This window comes from Vanellus vanellus (genome assembly GCF_965231255.1).
Source record: "Vanellus vanellus genome assembly, chromosome: 2".
Lineage (NCBI taxonomy): Eukaryota > Metazoa > Chordata > Aves > Charadriiformes > Charadriidae > Vanellus > Vanellus vanellus.
The window spans coordinates 88,576,976-88,601,319 of NC_138906.1; the positions used below are offsets into that span (position 1 = coordinate 88,576,976).

Consider the following 24,344-nt stretch of genomic DNA (forward strand, 5'->3'; position numbering starts at 1 on the left):
CCTCAGGATCTTTCCAAAGAGGCATTTAGGAGGATTGCTTTTTCAGGGCTAGCCTCTAGAGTATTTCACCGTGTCAGGCAACCATTCCACAGGAGTATAAATTAATGGCAACATACCTCTTACAAAATCCCTTTTGGGTTTTGCCAGTTTACCTTACCTGGTACGCAGTGTGTCTCTGGGGAAAATTACTCAGAAATATCTACTTGGCTGTCATTTGTTCACACAAAAGAGATCAGAACTCAGCCTGTAAAACCAGAGAAGGAAGAAAGAGGAGTTCTCAAGTCTTTGTGTCTGTTCGACTTAGGTGGAAAACTTAGTTACCCCAGAGCCAAAGTCACACAGAGCTAGTTTCACTGGCTGAGCAGAGATTGTCTCTCTGTGGAGGGATCATAGCGCCATGCCTCTTGACAGAACGTGATTTCTTAAAGCCACGTTTATCCCAGGGACCTTGTCAGAAGTGGATTACCATCCTCCACAGACTCTGGTATTCAGTAGTTGTGCAAACCAGGAAGGAAGCACTTGTGCTTGTGAATCTGTGCTGGCAACAATTCAGCTATTCACACGTGACAAAAAGCTTTTAAACCAGACTACCTGAAATTGGTTAGCTGTTTCTTTTTAAATTGAAGCTGCCAGAAATACTTCACTGTTGACAAAAGGAAAGAGGGGGAGAAAGCCCTGATCAAGGAACCCTCTGTATGGCATAATCTAAGGCTATTTGCCTATTACTGACGACAGCAACAGGGAGATTTAGCATCTTTAGGAAGCTTAAATGAAAATATTATAACTCTGTATACACCTTGATATCAATTAGAACAAGTATCATCACAAGTATCATCACAAAAGACAGCTTAACTTGACTATTCCTTCCAGTGGCCCCAGTCTTCTCAGCAAATTGTTTGAGTACAGTTTTAGGCACTCACTAGTGGTTTTGGTATCTGCAGATTAAATATAATTTGAACTCTTATCAATGCAATAGATGGAATTATCCCAGAAAAAAAAAAGGTGGCATATAGCAGCTGCAGATATTCCATATCTAACACGTGATATTTTCAGGAAGGGACAAACTGGAGCAAGACAAATTAAAACATTTGGAGCCTCAGGTGTTCAAGTCAGAGCACGCTGCAAGAGAGAGATACAGCAGATATCAAGGATGGAGAAGTTGGTATTTTCTACAGCTTTTTGCTATGCTGATAGTGCAGCTTTAGTTTCAAAAATTAAGCACATCCCACAGAAATAGTGGAAAAGAACAGTAGGACAAATGCACATTTCTGCTATGGGGATGGAGTTTCTTTTTAAGTCAATGGGAGTTGCTTGCTTAGATGGTCTTTGAAGGGGAAAAAAAGTCAAAAGGCTGCAACAAAAAGATTCTGCTTGCATTTGAAATGGAAGGACTTCACCACAATTACCTGATGATACTCTGCCTGGTTTGTTCATTTAGAAAAAGCGGTATTAGAACTGCTGCATAAGTGGATAGACTGAGATTTGGAGGGTGGGTTGGAGAGATGTTCCTGGGTGGCCCCATTGCCGTGGCCCTGTCAGCACATGTCAACTGTAACCCACAGGAGCTAAATACTTGTGAAAACAAAACGCATTTCATCCTTCATGCTTTTTGAATCAAATCTTTTTTTAACAGTGTGCTGAGTGTATCAGATGATTGATGCTGTCACACTGCAGATACAATTTATTATTCTGTCATTTTAATTCAATATTTTAGAAGTATTTTGGTGCAAGCTGGAATCTAAAGCAGTTACACATTTTTCTATGGTTCACCTTAGTTATAAAAATAATCCATCTAATTCTCAGTTATTCATTTCCTAAATATGGACCTAGAATGAATTAGTAGATTAGTTGAACCTTAATATGTCTTGAAATACATGTGCTATATTTCTTTTTAAATATGCTACAAGGAGATGTGAAATACATGAAAAGAGAACAGATATATTTAGTCGTGTGCGTGTTTGGCCCAGTTTCATAATAAACATGATAGAATAGTATCAGCTATTCACAACAGTTTCATGGGATGTAGTAAAAAGCTCATTACCCTGAAAAAAGGTTTGAGCTCCTGAAATTTCAGCATATAATAATGTCAGAGTTTTTATCTGTACAGATGGCCTACAAGGACTGTGCTTTGTTCAGTTCAGGGTTAAGGCATCAAAGTGGCATTTAAATGGTCTTGTGTTATCCATGATTATTAGCTGGTCATAAAATTACCCTAAAAAGGAAGGAGACTGACTTCTGGTATAGCAGGAGTTCCATTATATACTTCAGAAATAGATATTTCCTTAGTTCCTACAATACAGTTTATCTTCAAGTCTACTTGACTTGAACGTACTGTCCATATGAAATGATGAAGTTGTCTATGTCACAAGCCACAAGTTGCTGCTGCTGAACCAGAGATACAAGGTCCAGCTCGGGGTGAAGACAAGGAGAGCTGAACTTGTTTGTTCCTTCAGAAACCTGCTGCAGAATATTGTTTTTGATACACTTCCACCTGTGCTACATTATTTTCTCTCTCTGTGTTTCAACAGGCCTTGAATAGGGGCATCGCTGCTGTCAAGGAAGATGCTGTGGAAATGCTGGCCAGCTATGGGCTGGCATACTCCCTGATGAAGTTCTTCACGGGTCCGATGAGTGACTTCAAAAATGTAGGCCTGGTGTTTGTGAACAGCAAGCGAGACAGGACCAAAGCAGTTTTGTGCATGGTGGTGGCTGGCGCTGTAGCTGCTATATTTCATACCTTAATAGGTAAGGTCACTTCACATCTAATTAATGTCTTTTAATTTGCTTCCCTTGCCTGTTCTTCAAACTGATGAATCTGTGGGCTTAAGATTTCACTTGTAAGTGCAACAGGAGATGCAAAAGAGATTAAATCCCTTAGGCTGGTGTCATGCCCATCCATGCAATTTTTATTACTTTTTAAATAGGTTGTTAAATGACAGATTCCACCTCCAGGGCTTGCCTGCTGGGTGGCTCAACATGCTGCTGATCTCTTTCAGTCAGGTGTGTAGGCAAAACTTTGGCAAGGTTGACAGGTTGCATGAAGCTGATAGCTCAGTCTTACTGTTAGGTAGTGACAATCAATTAGCAGTATCTGCCCAAATGGGTTTAGCAGGTCTTCAAGGTGTGCTTGGTAGGTCTGTTTGTCAGAACTCAGTGGTATTGTTGGTGTACTCCCTCTGTACCAATCCCTTTGCTACGTATCTCACAGTACAAAACTCTAAGCAAGTAGGTGCCAGCATCCTCATGGAAGTATCAGGTATTACTCTCTACTAGCACTAGTCATCATCCACTTTTGATGAATTAGTCTCTAAGAGAAGTAGTTACTAAGAGCGCTTTATGCCAAACTGAGACCAGCTCCCCGAGTTTACTCGGAAGCAAAGAAAATACACAAGCAGATATGAACTGAACATAAGAAATAGGGCAGACACGGGATTTGCCAGTTCCTAAGAGCCTGGAGAAATGCAGTATCAAGCCAAGCATCAGCCGGTACCATAACAATAAGAAGACATGTGACCTGGAAGGCTTCAACTTCATCCCCTCCAAGAACTGCACCAGATTCCCTGCACCTTCTGGCTCATTCTACAGACCTGAGACCTCTGGACCTCAGCAACGAGGACTAGGAGACCCTGGAGGAAGAAGCAGAGGGTGCATTGCATTCAACAGGTACAATCCTAAAAGCTGGGAGCTCTAAGGGATGGGAGGAGGGAGGTAATGCAAGAGCCTATGGAGGCATGTGTTGGTTGACAGGCAGTAGGACTGAGTTGGATGACCAGCAGTAGGGGGTCATTCTATTGCAGAAAGATGGGAAACACGAGTGTGATGGCAATATCCAGAATTGCCGTGAAATTACGGAGTGACCTGGAAGTGAGGCACCGTTCATTATAAGGCTGTTAGTATCTCAAGAGCAGCACGTGCTGCTGGTCAGCATGTAGTTCCTGCCCGAGTAGGTACAAGAGCCACCTGGTAAACACAAATGCCCCCTGCTCTTATCCTTTAACAGGCTGCCAGCTATATTCACCAGCTTTATGTGCCCCCCAAGCATTCGTTTGTTTGACCATCATGTCTCTTAGTCCACCACTGATATGGCAGCCCTGTGCTGTTTACCTTTATGTTACAGTTGTAATAAATGCTTACTGTAGTGGCTCACTAGCCATGGCAGCTCTGTGCCAGGGATAAGCTGTGGCTGATTTTATAAGCTGAATCCATGCATTCAAGTGAATTTAATTCACCAGTATCTATTCTTCCCTTCTTCAATATGTTTACAGTTGAGGCTGCTTTATTGAGTCAGTATTATAAACTTTGGGCCATTTGTACGTTTGGCTCTCATATTTCTTTGCCTGGAATGTTTCTTCAGCCCCCAGAGCTGCTGTTCTAGTTGCTCGCTTGTTTTCCTGCCAGTGCTGGTCAAAGCTTCTGGCTTTGCCAGCTGGATAAAGAAATATTTTCTAGTCATCCAACATTTTATTTTAAGCTATGATAGATGTTAAGAAAATTCAAAGTATAACAATCAAATTTCCAGGTGAAATATGTAACTGGATTTTCCATGTGGGACTTTTTATTGAAGGGAGTTGTTTGGGGCAGCCATTTGAAAAGCATGCCAGATAAGTTTCTTGCCTTTGCCTGGAAATAGAGCCCAGCTGAGTTCAGAACCTCCGAAATGCCCTCTCTGCAGATATATTGGGGAAAAAAAGAAGAAAGAAGACTGTGCTTACCATGCTTTAAGGTCCTGAATTAAAGGGCGTCACACAGTCTTTCAGTTGCTTATGGTGGCAGACTGCAAAATATTTTTTAGTATTTTAACTTGTCTATGCCTGAAAATATGCAAAGGCCACAGCAGAGACTGGCAGAGTGCCCGAGAGAATGGAGTTAGTCAGATTCTAGCACCAATTGCCTGGGTGATGTTGCCAAGTTTTATGTTCCAAGTTTCCTTTGAACATGTTTCAAATTCTGATTATTCTTCTCTGACCCACAGATGCACAACCTGCCTAGCAGGAGGAAGAGGAGTCCAGTGACAGACAGGCAGGCTCCTAGGACCTGCAGCTACTCCCCAGCAGCTGCAAGCCTATCACAGACTATCTACAGGAGACAAAAATACAGGTTACTGATGCTCAGCAGATGAAAAACAGAAACAAATAGCACTCAGGGGACTGAATTTCTTCCACATGCCATGTGTACGGGGCTAAGGAAGATGACATGACTGGCTGCTGTGGACTGTCAAAGCCCAGGAAGGAACGGGGAACAAAAAGCCCAATGAAATAAGGAGGAGTACCAAAAGTCAGAAGGAAGAAAACAAGTAGTGGTAGAAACACAGTGACCACAATGAATCACCACATTTCCAACTGTGATAGAGACTATTTGCAGTCTGCACACACAGGTCCTCACAAACAGCACCCTCTACGCATTTAAAATATCAAAACAGATCATTTCACCCACCTGACTCATGCTTTATTGCTTCAGCATCAGCTCCCCACTACTGCTCCCCCACAGGGGCTAACGCAATCCTTTGTGGGAGTGACTGGCCGAGCCAAACCACTGGAACTCACAGTTGCAAGCTCTGGGTCCCTAAGTTATCACCCCACCACATTCCCATGAATGTCTGCAAAGTCCTCACCAACAGTTCCTATCCCTCTGCTGTACAGGTAGCAGTAAGAACCAAGAAACGAGTTGACTTGACCAAAGGGATTTGAAACCATATTCTCATCTCACTTGTAATGCTGCTGCAAACCTTGGTCAGTACAGTATTCCTGCGTTTGCTGTTTCACTTGTGATCTGGAAATAGAAGATAGCATGCTGCCTTCCTTCCCTTGTGCTATTTTGGACACAGCGACTGCCACCGGTTAGGTTTTGCTGGTGGGCAGTTCGCTACGTAGCCAGGGTCTAAAGCGTCTTGTTATTTCGGAGATTGGCTTTTGGTAGGAATTTTAGGCTGCAAGAGAAAGGATTCAAGATGCTAAGCCTTTCTGTATTTTTGACTTCTTACAAAATTGCCAGCTTGACAGAGGAGAGGAGTCATATAACATTATGCTGACATAATGCATTTCATGTTGCTGCTGAGCATGGTGTGCCCTCCTTACTAAGTGGGTCCCTTTAACACCAGTGTCATGAACGGCAAGCACATTTTCTTTGGCAATTAAATGGCATTGTTCAGCCTTTCACTAGTTTACTGAGAAACAGTGTACTGAGAAAGTCTATTTCCTTTTGCATGTTAATAATACTTTGCACAGCTCCCTGAGGTTGTGGAAATGACAAGGCAGATGTTACTTCGAGCAAATATCCTCTTTGCTTAAGCAGACATCCTTAAGTGGTGCCCACTACACCTGATTAAAAACTACATGGTGGATCATTTGTCATTACCAAGAAAAAAAGGTTGGAACTTTAGTAACCAGGCAAGCCTATAGCACACTGGATGGTCAAGATATGCGAGTGATTTGTTCTTTGCCAGTTTATTACTGGGTCACTCCCTCTAGGGATTGCACAGGGGAAATCTTTAGCAGTTACTAGTAATTCCACTGATATTTTTTTTAATTTCCCACATGCACGGTCACTTCATATACATGAAAGATCTGCATAAGAAGTGAGCCATAGGTGTAATCCCACCACTTCCAATGTAAGACTACTGGAATTTTCTAGAGATTAGGAGTTACAGAGTGGCTTATGATGACCTGATCTATTTTTTCCGGTCAGTCTTGTTCTGATGTGCCCACTGTACTGGCTCATAGTAAAACATTTTGCCCTGGAAAAAAGGTGATAGCACAGGAACACAAATCAGAATATAATCGAGGCTTTCTTTTTTTTTTTTTTTTCTTTCAAAAAGATGATAAAATTTTATTCATTAAAAATGTGTCCTACTTCAGCATCTTCAGATGGCCATTGCTAAAACAGTAACATGCTTCCCCAGCTGCCGCAACCCTTCCTCCACAACAGGGGCAGTCTCTTATCAGCAAGGAATTCAGGGCAAAGAAAGAACGAAGAAAGCCTATGACCAAAGCATTTAGGATAGCAGTGATTGTTTTTTAAGTTAAAACAGACTAATTTTGAGACTTATGAGATGTTGGCCTACCTAAAGATATTTCAGAGACCATTGGTCATTGATAGATTTGGGAAAATCAACCAATGCCATTTTGGAACTAGAGGTGAGCACAGAAAAAGATTATTGCAGTAATCAGTCTGCATTAAGATGCTCCTAAGCTGTTTTTTTTTTAATTAATTTATTACTATGAGCAAAAAAATCACAAAGCCTCAAACACTCTGATCATCTGGGACACAGGCTTTTGCTTCTGCTTTTAGTCAGGCTAATCAAAGACATAAAGAAATCTATGTACCCTATGCCATCTCCAAATGAAGATTTGCCATTCAGGTTTTGGGGGATTTGGGGGTTTGGGTTTTTTTTTGCAAATTGGCATTTTCTTATCTGCCCAAATCACTCAGCTGAACAAAATCCTGACCAGCACCAGTTTTGGCCATGTGAGCCATCTTTCTGACAAGCAGCAGAATAGATTTTTACTTCTCAAGTCACCAAGTTCATTTTTAAAACTGGCAGCAAAGTATGAAAATGGAATGCATCTAAAAAGAACACTCTTTAACCCAAAAACATTTTTTGATTTTTTTTCCTCCAGTAAAGCTAATATTGACATATGTAGCTCTGTGTCTGGAAGTAAATGGTATCACTTCCTATGAGGGTTTCTTTTTGTTTTCTTTACGATGTGAGTATAACATGCTGGATAGTAGACAGTTCCAAAATGACTATGGTACAGCTATTTGTTTGAGACTGCTGGCACCATTAGAAGTGTTTTCAGTTGTTCCAAGAATGTCTGAAGTTTATGTGGTGGCAATCAGGTTGTTAGATAAAGAAATCAGTGTAGTGAAATGGAGATCCAATTAGGTATGCAGTGTTTCAGTGTCATTCCTTAAGCTTCTGGGTCTTAAACTCAACTGGAAAGAAAAAAGCAAGAATTCCTGCTTAAATGCTGTAGCAAAACTAATCCGTAGATGTATCAAAATAAATGAAGTATTAGAGGAGAGCAAACAGGCAGCTTGTCTTGGAGTTGGACTTCTCTGTTTTGGTTGAAATGATGCAAGGAATGGGAAGAGCCATCTGCTTTAGCTTCATGTAACACTCTTCAGCTCTGTAATTAATTTTGTACCATGCTTTGTAATAAGTTTGTAAGGTTGGCCAAGGTTAAGTTCTAATTGCATCAGCAATTGCTTTATTCACGGCTCAGAAACATATGCCTATATATTTGTCAGTAAATCTCAGCTTGCTGAGTCCTTCTTTCTGAGGATGGAAACATCATTGACATCAGCAGAAGTGATTGTGTGCTTTCACTGACATGGGGAAGAAAATAGTTGACTATTTTAAAACTTTTAAGTTTAGCCATTACGATTTTAAAATCAAAATCACATTAAAAAGTACAGTTAGACTTTTTTGGGGGGTAGGAGGCGGGGGGGGGGGGGGGAGAGAAAAAAGAATCCTATAACTTACAGAGCACAGCAGTGATATCCCTAGAAATCCTAAAAATGTAGTGCTGTGGGCTGTGGTGGTATAAGTCCCTTGAAATTGTCCTGCCAATCAACTACAACCTTGTGGTGCACTGCCTGTTCCTACAAGCGAGAGTAGTTCAGCCTCTGTACCCTCTGATTCTGTCATTTTTCTGTGACGGTAAACTTAAAAAAAAATAATTTAAACATCTCAGTGACTTTTAGAGCCAAAAAAAATGCTTATTGCTCACTTTCTAAACAGTTTAAAAGTTTCCTTTAAAGCAGGAGAAGTCCAGCGGGTGAAGTGCATGGAGAGCACGGAGGGTGGCTTCTGCAGCATGCTATCTTCCCAGCACTGCACTGCTGGTGGAGGCCCCTCCACAGGAGCAGGTTCCTCAGCGCCTGGACTCTGATTCTGTCAGTCCCCATGGGGGGAATTACACTGCTGTGTTTTCCTGCTGCAGTTTTTAAGTTTTTGTGCAGAAGAAGTGTAAAGCAACTTCAGTGGGACTAAAGAGACAGCTCAATGAATCTGACCCTCACAGGCGCCTTGCCTCACCTGCTTTGCAAACAACTTCTCCTTCATTCAAATAAGTCAATTCAGAAGCATCCCTGTACTGCCCTGCTGTAAAAGCGGCTTTCCACAAGGACTTACCGTGCAAAAATCCATGCATAACAGACAGTTTTCAAAATACTGAGCAAAAAGTGGTGTATGGATATTCATGCAAAAATAAAAAGAGCCTGTGCTTGATGTGTGACTGGACTGCAATAAGCACATGAACACTTAAAGAACTAAACTAGCCTCCCTGGCCTCAGGAGAGGTTGGAATCCCGTTTCAAAGATTTTCCCTAATCCCGTTCAAAAGGAAGCAAGGCTGGGACTGCCTCAGGAGGACAGCCAAGCAACTATCCTGCTCGAACCAGAGGCTGCGAGTCTCTCATAGTTCAGATGAAAGACATATAGATAGGGACCAGCATAGGGAAAGGGAGTTTTTAACATTTTAGCAGTCTTGGTTATCTGGAATGAGGCTTATGCCTGTTCCCTGTGCTGTCATGCCACCTTTTTTACTACCTTGTTTACTCTATCTTGTTCAGACTTAAAAAGGCTTTTCAGTCCTGTTAACCATTTAACTGCTGTATCCCTAGGCCATCAGAAAACAATGACAACTTAAACTCCTCTTTAATTGCTTCCAAACACTGTTTATGAGTTACAAGAGTTAGTTTTAGGCTAAAAAGATTGAATTGACCAACTAATGTTAGCATTTGTCAATCCAATTATGTGACCTGCATGTGTGAAAAGGATAACTTTCCTGAAATACCGTATAGGAAGGCCTGTGCAATTATAATAGAGTTGTAAATGGAAAAACAGATAGATGTTAATGTTTGAAAGAATTATCTTAGAAAAGCCACAAATGGAAGAGAACTGAGGTAAGATTCCCCAGGCACAAGTAATTCTGATGTTACGTGTGTTGGGAGGTTGACTTTACAACCTAATCATTCTTTTAACAGCTATTACAAGCATATAGAGGAAACTACATAATAATATGCAGGTCTAGAACATGGTTTATAAAAGGTTAAAAGCTATTTGGATTATTTAACTGTGCATATTATTTAAATCCCCATAGTTTAGAGACTCCGGTCATAGCTTGCTCTTCATTATTCCTGGTCATGGGGAGGACTCTGGGGTTATTAAAACAGCTGGATAACACGGGCACTAACGATGTGTGGCGAGTCCCTGTGTCTGTGCTGTCTTCAACCCAACACCTTGGCAAGACAGACCGGGCAAGAGCCATGTTGCCCAACACTAAAAATTCCCGTCTGGGTTTGAAACAGGATGGCAAAATAACATACTGGCGATTGGAAGTGGCAAGTCCCTGATTTCCAGCAGTGCCCTTCTCTGCCTTGTGGCTCCTGAGATGCCAGCTCTAGATAAGGAAGGAAACTAAGGCTGGTCGAGGCTGCCCAGAGACTGTACAGTGAGCCACGCAGTGCCCTGACAGGTCCCAGCAGAGGTGATCATTAGGCAGAGTAAGGGAGAGGCGTTGCACGTCTTCGCAATTCATAGTATCCTTTTACAACATTGGGCAGGTTTACAGGTAACAACATGAGAATGCAGTGGTGGTAGATGGTTTCAGCATTTATAAGGTACTACAGCCTATGAAATACACAACGCCTGGTGAAAACAGCTTTTCAAACAGAGTCTTGAGTTAATGAAAGAGCAGTAGATTTTCTGGAGTATCAGTGTGTTCATTTAGGAAACAGATGTGACACTTACTATACCCACCTCCCAACCCAGCCATTTATCACTCCTCTGCCAAAGGTTACTTGAAAAAGAACCATGAGAGCACTCCTTACTCATAAACAGCAGCTGGTGAGGCTGTAATATCCTGAAGCCACTGCAGCTGTTTGCTAAGTGGATGCATGTCTGAGCTCCTAGACGTCACAGTCTTTCAGGTACTTCTGAGTATCTTACCCAGAGTCCATATGTAACCTTTATTATTCATTCCTATTCTTCTGTCTCTACAGCATATAGCGATTTGGGGTATTACATTATTAATAAGCTGCACCATGTGGATGAATCAGTGGGAAGTAAAACGCGGAGGGCTTTCCTTTATCTTGCTGCCTTCCCTTTTATGGATGCCATGGTGAGTGCCTGATTCAGAACTGAATTTTAATATGACTGGGTTTTGGGGTTGGGTTTTTTTTGTGACTTTAGACCTGATGGGAAACTGGAGGTGTGCAGAAGGAAGGTGTGTCCTTTGAAAGCAATAGCTCTGGATATAACTGGACACATCATCTCCTGCTGCCTGATTAAAGCATCTGGGTGGACTTTGAATATCCAGAGATCATCACAAATGTAAAAAGCCTCAGCAGCCTTGTTAGAGTATGTGCATGCTGGAAAGCACTGGTCATCTTGTGATGAGCTGCACCATTTGTCTGTGTCCTCTCATTCCAGTTTGCAGTGAAAGAGCTGGGTTTGCTTTGCATGCCCAGATCACTTGCAGAGCTGAGAAGGAATAAGCTCAATATTTTCTCAAAGCAAATTTGTTGAAAAGATATTTCTTACCAATTTTTGCAAGCACAGATAAGTCCAGTATATCTCAAATGCTTGGGCAAGAGAGCCATGCATGTGGTTGGGGGGCTGCTTCCCAGATCACCAGGCTTACTGCTTGTGGCCTGCACAACATAAAAATATGGCAGCTCTCTTTAATGCCTCCGCTTCTGTTTAAAACTGGTAACCTTCTCATGGCATGCCTCCACGGCTTTCTCTACCACTTTGCTTGAAACAGTAGCTGACAGTAAAAAGAAGTTGGACCATTCGGTTTTCTTTTCCAGACAGGAGTCCATATAACTCAGTGGGCCGATGATTATTACACTTCAGAGATGCATCCAACTGGTGAATGAGAAGAAACACTTTTCGCCTCAGATTATTTAGTATGATAATCTATCCTGTGCAGCATCTGTTTTATGAAGAAGGGGCAGTTTCTTATTAGATCTGCTCAGAAATTTCTATACACTCTGTTAAATTATTCCAATTCTCCCTGTCATCCATGGCAATGAGGAACTGAATGCAGCAGTGCTTTCTCTGCATTGCTGGCTTAACATTTGCCTAGGTTCATAGCAGGTACTGCTGCTGGAAAAGAGCTCTATAAGTTGTTTGTGTACAACAGAACGACCAGCAAACAGTATTCTGGGACTCGAAATCTTTCACAAGTATCATAATCACTTCACAAACTCTTCTCTGCCTTTTTTCAGGCATGGACCCATGCTGGGATTCTGCTGAAACACAAGTACAGTTTCCTAGTGGGATGTGCCTCCATCTCAGATGTCATAGCTCAGGTAATGACTCCTCGTGGCAGTCACTGTTTCTTTGTGTTATGGACTAGGTGCTTTCCTAAGCAGGGACTGTTTTGTACAGAGACCGTCTTCGCTCACTGCCGTGAACAGCACACCAGAGGAAGTAATCTTGTGTGCTGTTCTCTGGTTGTTTCCCCATTGTGTGCAGGCTGTTTGCTGACTGTTGTGGTTTCTTGACTGGTCTCACTTGACTGGATCGAGTCAGTCCGAAAGCAATGTCAGGAGAAGGGAACCAGGATTGTTTGGGCTAGGGTCATGTCTTCCAGCACCTCCACAACCCTATTTCAGAATGGCTGAGAAACAAGCTATATATACATGCGTACATCTGGGAAAAAGAAAGGTCAGGCAAAGAGACCGATGGCTGCTACCAATTCTGAGGCTGATGGAGTGCTTTGAAAGAGACCCTTCTGCCCCATGTACATTCTCCCCCACACTTTGCACAGTTGCAGTGAAATCCTAAGTGGGGCTTGTAGGGGAGAAAGTGAAGGCTTGATTCTCCAGTTCACCTGTCAGTTTTGCACATGCTCTCTGATCCAGTGAAATGCAGCAGTGTCAGCCATCTTCAGAGTGCCAGTGTGGCACTGTTCTTGTTCCTGGTCCAAAAGGTGAAGGCTCAGAGCTCCAGCAGAAGGGATCTGTGGTGATAGCCCCTGGGTGATGCAGAGAAGACCAAATGTTGTTTGAACTTTCATTTGTGAGGGAGGTGTTAAATATCCCGTTGGTTTGTACTTGACACACTTAAAATACAACATTCATCCATATTGCAGATGGCCAGTGTTGTATTGTTTCAGAACCAATATACAGCCCTCTTTTTAAAGCACGTATAAAAATATTACGAAATGGAGAGTCCCAGCACCTGTAAAACAGTTGCTATACTGCTCCATTACCAGCTGAATGGTGTAATGACTGGGCAAGAAAGAGGATAATAACAGTAGAACATCAAAGAAAATATAAAGTCAACAGCACTTAGTTCAATTTTCCATAGCATTTTCCTCCCACTAAATATGAGCAAACCATAAACCAAGTTGAACCATTCAGTCAGCTGCTATTCTATGTTTAGCATGTTTGCCCCTCTACGGTACTGCACTAAATCCCTGAAGATAATACCAACTGCTGTAAATGACCTTAACTCTCTGGATCTGCTCTTGTTCTGATGTGACCTACAAAGTTTGCTGACTCTAGATGCATGTCGGGTGATATACAGCTAAATACAGATGCAAATTCTTATATTGGTGATGGTACACGTGCCCTTTCCACAATGGTTGGTGAGTGGGGTGCCACAGTTGTGAAGAATAAGACACCTGTCGTCTTCTCTCAACAAAATATTGAACAGAGCAAGAGCAAATCCGGTAGACAAAAAGCAGTGGTTCTCCACACCCCGAAATTCCCTACACCTACAGTTGCTCCTCACACAAGCAATAGGCGCACAGGCAGTAACTAATTCTCCTTGGGTGGCTTCATATACACACTTTTTGTGACTGACTTTGCTTCTGTTTACTGAAAAACAATTCTTTCGTAGGGTTCAAAAGAGCAGTTTTGCAAACCTTCATAAACAAAGTGGCCTGCCTAATAAACATTTGCATGGTGTGATTTTTCTTAAGGATTTCTTGAGCTCTAGCAGTGAAGGAGAGAACATGCCCCTGAACACTGTGTTTTGTATTTCTTATAGCTCACTTGAATGCCAGAATGACCCATCAGGGTTGTCCTTGATTCTGCTGTTGACAGAATGAAACACAGTTTCCTTCCCAGTTGTGCCCCCCCCATCCAGAGCCATTTGGAATTTAACAGGCACTGTACTCTGTACTTAACAGAAGAGAATAATATCACGTTAATCAATTCCTTTGCATTTTCTGGTTTGTGCATTTAATCTTATGAGACTGAATTATGAGCTGTTCATTAGCCCCAAAATTTCCATTTCAGTTACATCAATGTGGCACTTAGATAGCTGAAGAGAAAATGATGAAATACTGAAATTTCACTCAAAAAAGTAGAAAATTAGGATGACATAAGACTTCCTGCTTCTAAATGCTGAAGCAAATACTTCAAAACATCTGTGGTTTTAATTGCCACTGCCCCCTCACCCCCACCCCCCCAGAATGAAGTAGGGCTTAGAAGCTGACCCTAGAAGCATGTCTCCAGCCTCAGCGTATATCAGAATAGCACATTCTCCTGGGGAGGGTGACACTCCACCACGTGCTCTCTGCCAGACCTTGCCAGGCTTTCATGCTAACCTTCTCCTATTTATGGCTCCTAGTCTGACACCTGCCCATACCTTCAAGTAATATTTAACAGAGCTTCTGTATGATGTTAACTCTTGTTCTTCTCATTTGTACGACCGAATGCAGGGGGGTCCTGACTAAAGTTCCTAAATGCCACAAGCTCCAAGTCAGAAACTGTAGTCGCACAGGGCTGTTGGTTCAGATGGAGTAGCTTGGAGTCAGACAGGAGATATGTTGGCCCTGAAGAATCAGACAAATTCCTAATCATTAATTTGTTTGCCCCACAGGTTGTTTTTGTAGCCATTTTGCTTCACAGTCACTTGGAGTGCAGGGAGCCTCTCCTGATCCCAATCTTGTCCTTATACATGGGAGCACTTGTCCGATGTACCACGTTGTGTCTCGGCTACTACAGGAACATACATGATGTCATTCCTGACAGAAGTGGGCCTGAAATGGGGGTATGTCTTAATACTTTGTGCTTTTTTGAATTCAATAATTTTAAACTTCCTTTTTGTGATATAATACTGTGTTAAACCACTGTACAAGAAGGGCCTCCTCTCTCCTGCAGGGAAAAAAAAAAGTCAGTTAGAGAGACATGGTAGAAACTATTCCAGCAGCAGTGCGCATAGGGCAATGCTTCAGGTGGTATTGATGTGCTGTCTACTGACCACCTCTGTACTGAGCTCTCTCCTTCTAGTGCTGTAAGACAGCACAGGATGAACTAAGTGGACACCTTATTTCACATGGAAGAAGGTCTCAAAATTCCTCTTTTTCCTGAAATGTCATATTTGTGTTCACATATCTTTGTCTGGTAGCTGGAACAAATTATGCCGATAGATACCTTTATGCATTATTTATGGAGAAGCGTAGAATCATAGAATGGTTTGGGTTGGAAGGGACCTTAACGATCGTCTAGTTCCAACCCCCCTGCCACAGGCAGGGACACCTGCCACCAGACCAGGTTGCTCAAAGCATGACACAGCTTCTTTGGAATCAGTATTGCTAACATGGGTGAAAACATTTTAGGCTCCAGCTATTGAAAACGAATGAAATGAATATGCCAAACTGACTGTGGGTGGGAAAAGCAAAAATCTTTTCTCTGTGCTTTTGGTTCAGTTCTGTGTGTTTCTTTCCAAACCCACTTCTTTGGTTTTTTTTTTTTTTTTTTCCTATCTGTTGCAGGGAGAGGCTACAATAAGGAAGATGTTGAGTTTCTGGTGGCCTTTGGCATTAATTTTGGCAACTCAGCGAATAAGTAGGCCTATTGTCAACCTTTTTGTCTCCCGGGACCTAGGTGGCAGTTCTTCAGCCACAGAGGTAAGAAAGTCAGATCTTTCCATTACTGCAAATGACCATTTGCAGAGTTGCCTTTGTGTTTTTCTTCTCAGCCATGCTGGCAAGAAAAAAATTGTCCTAAGTACATTTCTGTTGAGTGCTCTCTTTACCCTTGAAAAGAAGACTGCTTGGACTCTTACCACGAGTGTTTCTGCCAGGCTTAGTGGGACCTCACCCTCAACAAGGCCAGTAGAATTTTTTTCTCTGAACAGTTCCCGTGTCCCAGGTTTTCATTCTCTGCATGTAGGTACATAGGCTCTGGAGCATTCAGATCCCAGAGATTTTAGGAAAGTTGTCCGTAGTCCCATGTTCCACTCTCATGTCATATATATTTATGGGCAGACAAACCAGTGTGAAACACTCCTACTGTTAGCAGTCAGTGCATCACACAGGATAGGGTAGATGCGTAAGGAAGCACATTAAAAAAAGTCTGTCTCCTGGTTGGGATATGAAATGCACCCTGTTTCTCTTGAGGAATTTCAGATTACTCTGATAGTCTCCAACAGCTGATGGGAGCCAGACTTCTGATTGTAATGCAGATCCTTCACTAATGCTTACCATGAGCTGACCTACTCTTAAGAAGTGTTGAGGGCTCTTTGCTGCCAGTTTTGGTGGGAGAATGTCTATATCCGCATAGTCATTAGCACATCTGTCATGTTTTTTCTACAGGAAAAACAAAGCTGTAGGATACTAAATGGAAAGGAAAATTCAAACAGCTGATACCTAACAAACATTCTCTCAGCACTGGTCATTTGTCATATGCAATGCTGTGTATTTCACTTGCTCAGGAGTTGCCAGTGACTCCAAATAAACAGCTGTGGAGAAAGAATTTAGGAAACGTTAATGCTTCTACATGTGAAAATCAGGGATTGGGCTATGCATTAGTAGCAGTCTCAGTACAAGGGAAGGCAGAGCAGGTTAGCAGAGATGAGTTTTGCATTTCTTGGTGACTTTTGATTTTAGATGCATCACATTTCATGGCTAGCCTATTGCATTTCGTTGCTATTAGCTTTACTGTAAACACATGTCGTAGCTGGTGGTTTGCTGGCCTTTTTACACAAACAGTAATGGTCACATTTTGACTTTCTCTGATTTCTGAAATAATTGCTTCAGAAAAGGGAGGTGCTGGCAGTACAGATAGATAACATCAGTGCCTGGAGCATGAGTATACACAGAAGTTTTTTAGGTCCCCTGTTCAATAATATCAGCAACTTTCCATGTGGCCAGGGTGTCCCTGTGAAGGGCTAGGCTGTAGCACGTTCATAAGGACAGCAAGTCCACTTGCATTGGCCAGCTCTCACTGCTTCTGTTTGGACTGCCGTCACAGTTATGATGATTGGCGTACCTTTTTTGGTGTTGGATTTGGTGAGGGGCTTTTTCATTTATCAAATACAGGTTCTAGACATTTAGGAAAGCTTTCATGCACATATTTTGGGATCCCAGCAATTGAGGAAAAATACTGGAAGAAAAATCACTGCTAAAAACTTCAATAATTTAATGCAAGTGGAATCTAGCATACAAATGTGGTAGTGAAATATTGTTTTCTTTAACAGTTACTGTGTCTTTGCAGTCTTTTTGGACATCATCATAAAAATAAGAAAAATATCTTTTATATTCCATATTTGATTTAACCTAGTTAGGTTTCATACAGATGGAAATTCTGCTGAAAATACAATAAGGGTAGGGGTGATTGCAATTAAAAAGGATACTGTCTTAAAATTCCAATTTGTTTTCTTTGAACCAATTACTTCTGCTAGGTACATTAAACATTAAAACTTTTATTAGCAGAGAACAATCTATCCCACTCTCTTTGTTTGATATCCAAAGTCAGCCAGCCACTGAGCCCTACTGTTTTGTAGTCTGTCTCTCTTGCTTAAAACTGTTTTACTTATGAATAACCAAGTAAAATGTATATAAATTAAAATTATGAAATATGATCAAAAGCTATCGTGAGCTGTAAGGCATTCTGCTACTCGTGTCTGTAGGTAAAATAATTCAGGAACAATGTGGGAGGGAGGTATTCAGCTGGCTGAGGGGCCCACACCAGCTCAGGTTAACTATTATCCCAAAATATCAGAGTGATGGTGAAGCAACAAAGCTGAGAAACGTAGCTTCACGGCACGGAAGATTTCCTAAGTTTAAAATACCAGGCGAAATGATGTTCACTCTGATGGTCTTCCTGAAACAAAGAGCTTCCAGTCGCCTGCCTGGTTTCTCACTGCATCAAGGTCAATGTGGTGATACGGGTGGGGAATGGCACCCTATGTTAGTTTAACTGTTCTGTTCAAAGAATTGAAGTTCATTTTTCCCTATCTCTTTTCATAGGCGGTGGCGATTCTGACAGCTACGTATCCTGTGGGACACATGCCGTATGGCTGGCTGACAGAGATCAGAGCTGTATACCCTGCTTTTGACAAGGTGAGTGCCCATGTTAGGGATGTAATAAATGCCTTTCGCGTGGTTTCACGTCCATGAACCTCCTCTTTCTCTTTGTTACAACATTTTAGTTTAGGGTTGGCTTCAGTGATGTCAGAGGCATTTCTGCCAAACAACTATGAAGAAAGTTAGTTCATAGCTCCATAATCAAGTGTAACGGATTCTTTAAAAAATAAACCAACCAAAGATTAAATAAGGCTGTATTAATGGCCATCTATTCTTTTGCTTCTCTTTACTTTTGCTTTTGATGCCTATTGTTCCTTGTCCCACTGATAAGGTTTTCTTAAAACCCTTGTTAAAATGAATTGGGTTTTAATGGCTTCAAGCTGTTCTCTGATTTATTATTTTAACCTTAACTCTGTGTTACAAGGTATTAAGGTACCTTTTGACTAGATAGGTGCTGTATATTTAAGGATTAAAAATATCCTCACTTACTCACTATGATGTAGCTAATTAGCTAATGAAATGATTTCTCACAGTGTCCATCAGTGAGTGAGCAAGCTCATGTCTGCTCCAGATTCTGCTGTCTCTTTCAAGTGGGTTTGGGTTTGTTTGCTTATGTTAATATTTAGCAAAGGTTATTTCACAGACTGATAGTAACATAGGTAACATACATTATTTTAGAAGTGCTGACTTAGCTGACCAAGGCGATGAAGATTGTTGTTGGCAAATCATGTAATTACTTAAGAATACAAGCACTGCTCCTGGAACTGAGCACAGAGTAAATACATAAGAAAAGTAATGTTGTTTAGACTCTTTTTTTGCTCTGTCTTAGAACTGATATTCACTAGCCCATATGTTGTGTGAAGAACAGTCGTGTCCTGTGACACTAATTCAAATGCCAGATCTTCTCCTTCCCTTTATTTACCAATTAGTAACTGAACTTTCTGGTTCCATATACTGATGAAAAAAATGTTTGCTTGCTCAGGGATATACTTAGCTGAAGCAAGCCCTGTTTTATATGATCCACCATATTTCCAAGGAGAATTTAAAAACAAAACAAAGAAAAGTCAAATTAGTCATAACTTCCTAACCTGCCTGTGTACAGCTAAATTGACCTGTCAAATAAAATACAATATGCAGGCTTCCTTAGAGGTCATGCTGCTGAAAAGGAACTGCAGATGCAAACCCAATAAACTGGGAGATTTAAATGGTTTAGGACAGGAAACACAGGGGCTGATAACCTCATCTGTTACGAGCTACAATCAAATGCACTATTGCCAAGCAAAATTAACAGCAATTAAGACTCCTAAATTCAGGTCTCATTTAGCCAGTGGAAGATGTGGTGACAACTTTAGTGGTGATAGGATTAGACCATGATTTGTCTTGTTTGTTTATTTCAGTTTAAAGTCTTCTCATAGAGCTCTTGTGGAACAAATGTGAGGAAGAAAAAGCTAGGGTAAGGCACAGATAGGTATAGTTTATCTAATTGCCAAAAAAGAAGTATATAATAGGGATTTTAGTTGCATGTTTTAAGAGCAATTTGGCGTAAAATGTGCTAAGTGAGGTAGCAGCAGTATAAAGGGTATCTCATCCTGGCAACTATGTATGCAAATGCCACCACCATACCTTTCAGACAATAAATACCAAACCCGAAACCCACAGTGGGTTTCTTCAGATCACTGTGAAAATTGGTTTACCCTCAGTCACACATCATTTTAGTGTCATTGTGCCTTCCTAAAGCTTTGTTTCCCTAAGCTAAGGCTTTGTCAGAAGAGTCCGGATAGAAGCACTTTTTATGTCTGGACTCTGTAAAGCCTCTGTTGTGACGTTCCGATGCTAAAACAGTTTGCATGCATGCAAACTCCCATTTTCTTTTGTCAGTTACTCAGAAAGTTGGCAATGCTGATGGCCATCAGAAGCACACTGCATTGCTTTAACTAACTGATGGGGTTTGGGATCCAGAAAGTATGCTCCTCTTCTCTGACTGTACTGGAGAAGTCAGATGCTTGTCTTCACAGGGAAATCATTACTTCTGTTCACATTTGTAAGAGAGATGCAGAGTCCTCGTTAAGTCTTCTATGAGGCTCCATGTCCAGAGGAACCCCATGGCCTAGCAGTTATGCTCTGGTTAAGGGTTACTACTGATTTGCTGAAAGAAAACAGGCCTATCCTAGTTCTGTGCCCCGTTTGCTGTTTTATACAGTGATAATGCCATTACTCTTAATGGACTGTGCCTGCCATCTAATTCAGAGCAACAACACCAACGTGAGAAGACTTGTGAATGCTGTTTATCTGATTAATAGATGGGAGTGGATACCCTTTTTGCTCTATAATCTGCGTAGTATTTTGATTCAAGAACTAAAATGCACAAGAGAGGAATAAAGAGTACATGGTCAAGAGTTACAGCAAAGGGCAAAGTACAGCAAGGGCAGAGTTAGCAGCAGCAAGGTAGGATCAAACAAGAGCCCTTTTTCTTCACAGGCATTTTGGATTACTGGATTTGGGTGTGCTTTCTTTCCTTCTCTGTTATTTTAGCCTTGTTAGAAAGTTGAGCCATGCAGCAGAGTTCTTTTAAAAACTGGTGAATGATGTAAGCAAGGCCTATCCTCATATATATCAAAACTAACAGTAACAAAGTATTTCTTCAGAAACACTAGAAATAAGAAAAGATGCGTGGAAAAAATGTTCACAGAGAGTTTTCCTAAACTGTTCCCAAAAAGGGCAGGCGTGGGACTAGCTTCCTGCCTTAGGGTCTGGGTTGCATACATGCGTCCTCATACACCCAAGGAGATACTTAAGCAGGAGTATGGGGCTGTGCAGGTGCCATCCCTGCGCTGATCACCATGAAAGCTTTAAATTGCAAAATTCCATCAGCTACTTGAATGTGTGTGAAGCGGTGTACCCTTCACAGAGATCACATTCGGTTTGTCCCCTCCCAAGATGTGTTTGCATAAGTTCCTATTTCTCTTGCGAGTAAGTTTAACCTCCTTTAGGAGGCTGACCATGTGACAGTTACTGCTGTTCTACCTGAGTTACATCAAGGATGAATAAATGTTGTGCAACGTCTCATGGTACGGTTTTTATCGGCGTGGGCACATACCTTTATTTCTTAAACAGCCACAGGGTGAGTGCAATAGATGACCCAACAGCCTATTGGTACGGGGCTCCAAATGGTGCCCTGCTTTTGATGTCCCGTCCTCACCTTTCACAGTTTTTTAGTTTGTTTTTATGTGTTCTCCAAGGGCAATTTTAAATCTTCAGCTTCATTTGCTATATTAGACATTTGGAAGAGGGTTTATGTTGTTGTTTTAAATAAAACTTTGCTACCATGTGAGTACAGAGCCCATGTTCAAGGTAGAACATCTAATAGTCCTAATTATGTTCTCTTCATTAAACTGCATTAACGGAGCCAGCTGTTCCAGGACCTTTGTTTATATTACCTACTTGTCTAATTGGATCAGTAAGGGTGCTTGCATTGGTGTACCGATTTGGTACCACTGTGTGGTAAAAAGGAATAGAATCCTATTTTTACTGTGAAAACATGCTACAAAATTCAAACTAAGGTAAAAAAAAAATCATGTAGAGTTTCCTTAGAAAAAGCTACCACCATTTTTCAAAGCTGAATTTGTTAAATAGCACTTACTCCTTGGAAAAGCAGGGAGATTACTCAGCCCTCAGTGACCATAGGAGCAGTTGCTGTCAGTTTAAGCGGAAAATATTCTGTGATGTTACAAAGTACTCAGAAGGCTCTAGGTTAAAAAGCAAACCAGCAAAGACAGGCTTGCACGCGCACAGACAGTCAGGTCCAACACATGACCCTGGTGCCGTCAGCCTCGCAGTAGTCTGGAGCCAAGCTAATGCTCGTTATCTCTTTCTCTCACCCTAGAATAACCCCAGCAATAAACTGGTGAACACCAACAGCACCGTCACAGCGACACATATCAAGAAGTTCACTTTTGTTTGCATGGCATTATCCTTAACGGTAAGAAACCTTTGTTCAACTCTGGCTTTCATCTCAACCAGAAAATTATCATCTCCTCTACCTAATAATGCTAAAAGCACTAGCAGTTCAAGAAAGATGAGTTGTCTTTTCTTATGAAGCTCTGTTGCTTTTATCTGGAGGAGGGAGTGTGATCATAGTACTGGAGTACTAAGAAAATCAGCTATCATTAGCTCAGGCTAGATATCTTAAGGGCTAGAGTTATTTTATTTAATTCTCACTACCTTTCATTTCAAGTCAGCCTCCACATGCAAGGAGATATCAGAGATCTGCTTTTCTTTTTTTCTCTTTTTTTTTAATGAGCAAAACTTCCGGTAACCAGCATGTCAGGAAAATGAAAAGCCACATTTGTCTCATGTGCAGTGGGATGGCAGCCGGTCCCTGGGCATCCTTCATCTGTTGTGGGCGTTGGGAAAGGCAGCATGTGTCGAAAATGCAGTAGCTGTTCCTTGACGCCTTGCATGGTGCTGGTCTTCCATGCTGGGGGTACTTTCATGCATGTTGGTTTTGTTTACTCTCAAACTAAAAAGGGCCATTTTGGAGATAGTGCTGACACTGACAAAAGGATCTTGTCTGTGCTGGGAAACATTGCAAGGGGCTGGCATTCAGGGAGAAATTTTCATAGAATCATAGAGTGGTTTGGGTTGGAAGGGACCTTAAAGATCATCCAGTTCCATCCCCCCTGCCATGGGCAGGAACAGCTCCCACTACACCAGGTTGCTTAAAGCCCCATCCAGCCTGGCCTTAAACACTTCCAGGGATGGGGCCTCCACAGCTTCCCTGGGCAGCTTGTTCCAGAGCCTTACCACCCTCAGAGTGAAAAATTTCTTCCTAATATCTATTGTAAATCTACCCTTTTCCAGTTTGAAGCCATTACCCCTCGTCCTATCACTGCATGCACTTGTAAAAAGTCCCTCTTTATTTCCTATACTTTTTCCCTAGACAGCTACAACTGGCCACCATCAAAGACAGAATTGCATGAGTTGATGTGGCATCTTTTCTGTCTATTAATTTCTAGTCTTAAGCTTGAACTCTTTTCATGTGGCTTAGAGACCAACAGCTCTGGCTCTAATTTGTATTTCCTACATCACGTAACGGAGACACACATATGCCTCCGCTGAATTGGCCATTGTCTGGAGGCTTTCCACAGCTTTCATGTTATCTTCCATCACACACCTTAAGGTTTTCTCTTGTGTGCTGCGCCAGGCCAAGGTTATGTTCTCTACAGCTGGAGCCTCCCTTGAAGTCTGTCCGTATTGCTAGAGACCCACGAAGGGGCAAGCTTTTGTCTTTATAAATTGTTCTGAGAATACTATTTCAATCTCAAAGCTTTCTCTGAACTAACTGTTTTCTTAACCCTTCTGGCCATTTGTCAGCTTACTTGAGTTCTGTAGATTACGAGCTTCTCACATTACCATCAGCATCCTCTGCAGAGTAATTTTTAATTACTGCAATAGGCTTTTCTTTTGTAACTTTTCAGAGTGTTTTTTTTTCCAAAAGGTTCTCCATAGTACTCTCAAGGGCAGTTCTTTCATAAGCTCATCATGACAGATCTGTCCACACTGAAATTCCAGAAATGCTTTTAAGGTCCATAACTTTTCCTGTCCTGTTTCTATTTTTGCCTACTAGTGACAGATTCTTAGGATTGCTTGTCAACAGGCAGAGCAGAAAAATAGACACATGAGCTTTAAAGATTCAGTTTGGTTTGAGGCTTGAACCTGTAAATGCTTCAGCACACAAGCTCAGTAGACGTTGGTATGACTCAAGTTATTATGTGCCACAGGTTCTAAGGAACTTGATTTCAAATTTGCCTCTGTTGCAGCCAGATCAGATGGCCACTGTAACTGAACTCCTGTGGCCATCAGTGGTTGCCGTGTTTTTCTGGAGACGATCTACTTCAACAAATGGCAGTTAGTCTAGTGGCATCGCTGTAGGTAACATCCTGTTCTTTGGGATCAGAGGGAAAGTGGGAAACAGGCTCCCAGGCTGACCAAGAGATCAAAACAAGTCAAATTGTTAGACATGTCATGTGAATCCATTCTTCAGTGGATGATCTATAGAAGGATTCCAGAAGAT

General features: G+C 41.6%; 1 protein-coding gene across 2 annotated transcripts in view; it reads left to right on the forward strand.

Annotated features, from left to right (window-relative positions):
• ANKH (ANKH inorganic pyrophosphate transport regulator) overlaps nt 1–24,344 on the forward strand; it is a 102,689-nt gene that overhangs the window by 57,344 nt on the left and 21,001 nt on the right. For both annotated transcript variants that reach the window (XM_082499673.1, XM_082499674.1), the window contains exons 2-8: nt 2,529–2,745; nt 11,004–11,122; nt 12,234–12,317; nt 14,842–15,012; nt 15,737–15,871; nt 18,215–18,307; nt 22,155–22,250. In XM_082499673.1, the coding sequence (XP_082355799.1) occupies nt 2,529–2,745; nt 11,004–11,122; nt 12,234–12,317; nt 14,842–15,012; nt 15,737–15,871; nt 18,215–18,307; nt 22,155–22,250 (915 nt within the window). The remainder of the gene's footprint in view (nt 1–2,528; nt 2,746–11,003; nt 11,123–12,233; nt 12,318–14,841; nt 15,013–15,736; nt 15,872–18,214; nt 18,308–22,154; nt 22,251–24,344) is intronic.